The sequence below is a fragment of the Triticum dicoccoides genome, chromosome 7A, assembly GCF_002162155.2.
Source record: "Triticum dicoccoides isolate Atlit2015 ecotype Zavitan chromosome 7A, WEW_v2.0, whole genome shotgun sequence".
Taxonomy (NCBI): Eukaryota; Viridiplantae; Streptophyta; class Magnoliopsida; order Poales; family Poaceae; genus Triticum; species Triticum dicoccoides.
The window spans coordinates 643,648,047-643,654,776 of NC_041392.1; the positions used below are offsets into that span (position 1 = coordinate 643,648,047).

The window sequence follows — 6,730 nt, forward strand, 5'->3', positions numbered from 1 at the left end:
GGCCACCCACCATACGTAACTGTAGTGCGGCCAAAACCCACCTGTGGCTCCCCAACAAAGAAAATGGGACTGGATACTGTCTAAGTTCTCGGCATCTGACTGCCAGAAATGTCCGACTGTTTTTCTTGTGCATATCATCATGTGATTTGGTTCTGAACATGTTTCAGAAATTGAAACATAACTCAGAGATCTGAAATGAAAAATAGCATGATCAACATTACTAGATACGGTTGACGAGCATAAAAGAATAAGCAAAGTGATTCAGATTCCTCTAAAAAAAATAAAGCAAAGTGATTCATATAAGTCGACCTCGTAGAAGGCTTATATGGTTTTCCAGCAGCGCGTACAATCTTGATTGATAATCTGGCCGGCATGGAAGATAAACAATTCACTTCTTTAAAGCACATTAATTAAGTACTTCTTATTGGTCGAAAAAAATTAAGTATTTCGTTGCATTGTGAACATTAACATCAATAAATATTGATAGGTGAATAATAATGTTACAGGATTTTCTAATGCACAAAAAAAACAGGTAGTGAACGGTTTTCTCAAAAAATGCGATCACGGTGCTCTAAAATATACCTTCAGAACAAAGAACCGAGAAGGGACCCCTAAAGAAGAACAGAGAAAGGAAGTTGAAAACACACAAATTAGATCCTTCCATTAGTTTAGCAAGATCACCATATCTGCCCGGTTCTATAGGTGTGTAGCACTGCAATTTTTTGTTCTAATGGTTTAGCTAAAAAAACAGAATAATTTAAACAATCATGACAAGAAATTCAGAGACAGATGTAAACTTACATCAATTGCTTCGTGCGTATCAGGTTTACCCTTGGTAACATTTTCTCCCACTCTCTGATATCCTCTGACGAAGTGACAATTGAGCATAAGAAAGTTCATTTACATATGCAGAGGTTTTCCAAGGACCAAACAACAAGCTGCAAGAAAAGTCAAGTTTTTATAGCTCGTGAGGGAACTGAAAGAACTTCCGTGTGACGTCCCTGACTTCCATCATTAGTGAGTCCAAAATCCCATGGCCTTTCTGTTGATAATACACAGACATCATTTTCCATGGTTAATTAGCACTCAACAGATGAGTTGAGCAGCATCCAGAACCAGTTTTGCTCATAAAACAGAAGGGGAAAGACCAGCTGCACAGAACTACTGAACATCACACACACACGCACAGACAGAGAGCATTTTACACTCTACTATTGATGGCAGCACAACATTGATGTTGTTTATTTCCATTTTCCTTGTTCAGTTGAGATACCACAGAAACATAAAAAATGAGTGTGAACAAGCCTTTTCCAGTTTACATAGTCCGCTTAGAGGTCCAAATTACTTGGCATCACAAAGTTGAACGAGTGATTACCGCATAGAAGAATCCGGCATCCCTGCAAGAGTCGTCCAGCATTCGGATGATGTCGAGCAAACCCTCGTCGTCGGCCGTGCAAGATCATCGATCTTGTAAACGAGCGGGCTTATATCCGATCATGCAAAGAGGAAAAGAGAACTCACTTTTCAGATATACACGGCTGGTACCGAAAAGAGAAATTTCCAAGGATAAACATATATCGATCAGCTGCATGTCCTCAAGGAGAACTACTTGTTCCGTCAAGCTCCAACATCCGGTCTGCTGAGTTCAGAGGGGGTGGGGAATCTCTGAATAATAACTCGTGAATTCAGAGAAGACTGCAGCAACATATATTCTGAATAACTCATGAATGCACTGCAGAATTTCCCTTTCAGAAAGGATGGGGAATTGAGCCGCTGTACATGCATAGCTCCGCAGTTGCCCCTCGAGCCGTGGCGTTCGCAAAACAGCAAGAGGCGCGAGTTACTCGTTTAGCCAGGCGCAAATCAGGCCCGGAATATAGGCCTCGGCAAAAAGGCCAGGCCCACGCAAGAGGCTGGTTTGGTGGCATTGCAACGTCCGCTGCAGGTCGTTAGTTTAGTACCACCTCGCTTAGCGAGGAGGGGACGGGAGGGCGAGGAGGGTACAAGTAGAGGGGCAGGGCAACGTTGCTAATCATACCTTTCTCGGCCTTTTGGCTAAGATCAAGTGTAGTATCTGTTCTTATCAGTTTAATATCTGATATGTGGGCCATGTGCCCACAATGATATTAAATTTATTTTTTATGGGGGAGGGACCACCATAATGGCTTGCCATTGGGTCCCTTATGTGTCGCCCAGTATGTTGCACTACTGCCTGGGCAGGCTCACCCCAACCAAATCAAGTTTAAAATTTTCATTTCTGAATCCTACCAAACTGTTTGTAGGTCAGGAACAGCACAGCTATATTTGATTTGTTTCTTCTGCTGCTGCAGTTAGATTTAGAGAGCACACACACACACTGACCAAGATGGAAGGCAATCCAGCAAAAGAAACATCACATCAGCAACCCAAACGAAACAGCGGAAGATGAATTAACCGAAGCGCATCAACTTAATTTACTTGAATTCCTGGAGAAATGTACCTTGTTCATGTTGAATGTGGTGGTTGGTATGCAGCATGATGGCCACCCACCGTTGTCCGTTTCTGTACCGCGGCCAAAGCACATCTGTCGGCCCCCAACAAACAAGATGGAATTGAATAATGTCTGAATTCTCGGTATCTCACTGGCACAAATATGCAATTTTTTTTCTTGTGCATGTCGTCATGTGATTTGGTTCTGAACTTTGTTTCTGAACTCAAAACATAACTCAGAGATTGAAAGCGTTTCAGGATGAGCAGAGTGGAGTAACAACAAGACATATTGGTGGTTGCATTTCCATTGTCGTCACAAAATTACACGGAGGATTGTGTGCTTACGGATTGTGAACCACTTGTGAGGGTTCGATCCGCAGAACGCAAGCAAAGGGAGAAAGCCAGATGAGAGGAAATCCTCATGCGCTGCCTTGCCTGGTCACGATACACCGGGACAGTTAGTTTGTCCCACCAGAAAGGAGGCTGATTTGTCGATGGGTTTTATTGATGGATCATTTTCAGTACAGCTACAGAATTTTTTTCCCCCAAACTGTTTACATGACGAAGTTGGTGAGGACTTTCTGCACTAGGTGCTCCCCATACACCACCTTCTCATACTTGGCAACGCCGCCCGTCTTCTCCCGGCAGAACTCTACAGGTTCCACCGCAGCGTCGAAGTTCGACTGCATATACGTCAATACGTGCAATTTGTTTCAGAAAAAAGGGAAAATTAAGTATAAGCAACTCAGCCGAAGTTCGGCTGCATATACCTCATAGAAGAAGGCGACAGATACACGGTAGCGAGGGGAGTTGTTGACGACTCTGTGGAGCGTGGGCTGGTATATCCCATTCGACCAAACCTGAAAGCACATAAGATGATTTATAATTAATAAGGTTGCTAAAAGAAAATAATCAATGCCAAAATAGATAAAATGTTAGTGTAGTTGCAAATAAAGAAACCTTCAGCATGTCCCCGATGTTGCAAACGAAGGTTCCCGGGACCGGCTTGGCGTATATCCACTCACCGGACTGGTTTCTGACCTGATACCCAATTGCCAAACAGTTTCAGCAGATCAACTCCTTTGCTTCATTACAGAGGAAGGAGAGGGCATAAATGGATAATACAAGATATGTGTTCTAGTGAAGGAACATGTACCTCAAGAGCACAGATACCATCATCCTGATTCACTAATGTCAGAAGACCTGCAGTTTAATAGAATGAGAAAAAAAATATTTGCAGGATTTTTCTATAATTTTCCTAAGAATACTATAGATGGTTTTCCTAAGAAGCAAGCAGATTATACTGGTATTGACTTTTCTTAAACACAAGACACTGATGTAAAACCAAGAGAGGTGTACTCACCATAATCTGTATGAGCTCCACTGGAATAGAGAAGAAAAACAGAGTGAGATGTATCCACATATGCCACAAGATAACTTCCTTTTTAGGGTGTATGTGTGCTTACCATCCAATATCAGTGCGCTCCTCTTGTGGGATGTCATCTGAGATCGGATAGCCAATTAACCTGAGAACCCAGAAAGCATCGCCCGCCACTCCGCCTTCGAAGGCATCCAACGGCGCACCCAGTGCCAAGGCTATGCCTCTCATGATCTTCCTTGAAAGATCTGAATTGAAGAATGGCGTCACAAACACTGTTAGGGACGATCGACGAGCATAAAAGAATAAGCAAAATGATTCAGATAAGTGGACCTCGTAGAAGGCTTATATAGTTTTCCAGCAGCGCGTCAAAATTTGATGGGTAATCTGGCCTGCATGGAAGATAAACTATTCAGTTCTTTAAAACGCACTCCCTCTGAGTGTAGTGTCAAAAAACGTCTTATATTATGCGACGGAGGGAGTATTAAGTAGTAAAGGGGGATTCTTTATTGTGAACATATTGACATCAGTAAAAGTTTAGAAATCGATAGGTGTATAAAAAGTGTAGTGTCAAAAAATGTCTTATATTATGCGACGGAGGGAGTATTAAGTAGTAAAGGGGGATTCTTTATTGTGAACATATTGACATCAGTAAAAGTTTAGAAGTCGATAGGTGTATAAAAAAATACAGGATTTTCTGATTTATAAAGAAAAAGTAGGCAGCAAACTGTTTAAAAATGCAATAACGGCGCTCTAAGATGTATCTTCAGAACAAAGAACAGAGAAAGGATCCCTAAAGAAAAACTGAGAAAAGGGATCTCCAAAGAAAAACAGAGAATGGAAGTTGCAAACATACCACAAATTAGATCCTTCCATTGGTTTAGCAAGATCTCCATATCTGCCCGGTTCGATAGGCGTGTAGCACTGCAATTGTTGTTCTAATGATTTATCTCAAAAAACAGAACAATGTAAACAAGAAAGATAAGAAATTGTAGGGACGGTGAGAGTACTCGGACGGTGGTAAAACTTACATCAATTGCTTCATGCATATCAGGTTTACCCTTGGTAACATTTTCTCCCACTCTCTGATACCCTCTGACGATAGATGATAAGAAAGTTCATTTGCATATGTAGATGTTTTTCAAGGACCAAACTACAAGCTACAAGAAAAGTTAAGTTATTATTTAGACATCACACCTATATCCACTCTGAGGTGTCATTTTGATCTTCAGTTTTTCCTCACGAGGGAGGTGAAAGAATTTGCGTGTGATATCCCTGACTTCCGTCATTAGCGACTCTGAAATCCCATGGCCTTTCTGTTAATAATGCAGACATCATTTTCAGCATGGTTAATTAGCACTCAACCGATGAGTTGAGCAGCATCCAGAACCAATTCTGTTCATAAAACAGAATGGGAAAGGCCAGCTGCACAAAACAACTGAACATGACACACACATTTTTATTGATGACAGCACACCATTTTAGCTACCACTTAATGAAACTATTTATTTCCACATTCAGTTGAGGTACCACAACAACACAACAACAGAGTATAAGCAATCACTTTCTTGTTTATATAGTCTGCTTAGAGGTCCAAATCAATTGCCATCAGAAAGTTGAACGATTGATCATTACCACATAGAAGAACCCGGCCTCCCTGCAAGCGTCGTCCAGCATCCGGACGACGTCGAGCAGACCCTCGTCGCCGGCCATGGCAGGGTCATCGATCTTCTCGACGAGCGGGCTGATATCTGATCATGCAAAGAGGAGAACGCAACCTTTCATCATCTGATTTAGAGTGAGAGATTTCTGTTTCGCCGCTTCAGACAGGATGCAGAGTTCCGAATGACCCGCGATCACTCGGCTGTTGCTACGGCCGGGACTGCGAGGCCGGCAGGATTCATTCTGAATTCCGGCACCTCAGAATTTCCCTTTCTGAAGGGATGGGGAATCGACCCCGGATTCTCAGAATCCGAATCTTGCACGGAGCAACAACTTTCCAGAGTTAAAAGAATTTATTAACAGATGACATACCGATCAGAGGGATGGCCTTGAAGTCGGAGCCCATGTTGTTCGGCGAGGCGAGAGAGACCCGAGAACAGAGAGGGATTTGGGGTTCGGGATAAGGGGGGCGATGGCAGGTGAGATGAGGTGAGGTGAGTGGCGTGACGGCAGGATCAGCAATCATGCATCCATGCGCTCGGTATTGCGATGCGGTGCAGAGCACCTTTTCCTGTTTGGTTTTTGGTTTTGGTGTTGGTGTGTCGTGTAGGTGCTGTTGGCCGCTGTAGTGAGAGCGACTCGATCGTCCTACGCACCTGCTCTGCCGCATCGATGGCAGAAGAAGGTGGGTGTTTCAGGGCATTATGATGGCGGCGACAGAATCGCCCGAGCTGAGCGGTGAGTATCCTCCGCGGTTCCTGCTCGCAAACGTCAGTTTTCCTCCCTAGTTTTAGAAACCGCTGTGAACAATTTTTGAAATCACGAGCATATTTCAAATGCACAAACATTTTATAAATTCATGATTTGGAACTCGTGATTGTTTTTAAATCAATGAGTATTTTTTGAAATCCGGAAACAAGTTCATGATTGTTTAACCGCAAAAAAAACAAGTTCATGATTGTTTTACTAACATTTTCTGAAATGCATGAACATTTTCTTAAGCAATGATTTTTTTCGAATCAATGAACTTTTTAAGAAAAAATCATGAACATTTTTCAATTTGCAAACATTTGTTCAAATTCACGAGCATTTTCCCCCAAAATTATGAACATTTTTTATTTCCCGAACTTTTTTTAAACCATGAATATGTATTGTCAAAATCATGATTTTTTTTCTATCTGCAAACATTTTATGATTTTCTGAACATTTTTTAAAATCATG

At 42.1% G+C, this 6,730-nt stretch overlaps 1 protein-coding gene, 1 non-coding gene and 1 pseudogene across 3 annotated transcripts; 1 reads left to right on the forward strand and 2 right to left on the reverse strand.

Annotated features, from left to right (window-relative positions):
* LOC119333777 overlaps nt 1-2,111 on the reverse strand; it is a 101,036-nt pseudogene extending 98,925 nt beyond the window's left edge.
* Nucleotides 2,035-2,231, forward strand: LOC119334776. The gene has a single exon (XR_005161539.1). It is a non-coding gene; the product is annotated as a U2 spliceosomal RNA (small nuclear RNA).
* A 512-nt stretch (nt 2,232-2,743) lies between these two features.
* On the reverse strand, nt 2,744-6,124 carry LOC119330384 (probable 2-oxoglutarate-dependent dioxygenase At3g50210). Of its 2 annotated transcripts, XM_037603494.1 has the most exons (12): nt 5,882-6,115; nt 5,483-5,598; nt 5,045-5,163; nt 4,879-4,942; nt 4,704-4,771; nt 4,181-4,239; nt 3,936-4,095; nt 3,833-3,852; nt 3,626-3,672; nt 3,430-3,510; nt 3,240-3,329; nt 2,744-3,152 (listed from the first exon to the last, which is right to left on the reverse strand). In XM_037603494.1, the coding sequence occupies exons 1-12, from the start codon at nt 6,033-6,035 to the stop codon at nt 3,024-3,026; spliced, it is 1,107 nt and encodes a 368-aa protein (XP_037459391.1). In that variant the 5' UTR covers nt 6,036-6,115; the 3' UTR covers nt 2,744-3,023. The 2 variants fall into 2 exon arrangements, with proteins under 2 accessions (XP_037459391.1, XP_037459392.1); XM_037603495.1 differs by lacking the exons at nt 4,879-4,942; nt 5,045-5,163 and having other exon boundaries at nt 5,882-6,124.
* Between the last annotated feature and the right edge of the window lie 606 nt (nt 6,125-6,730).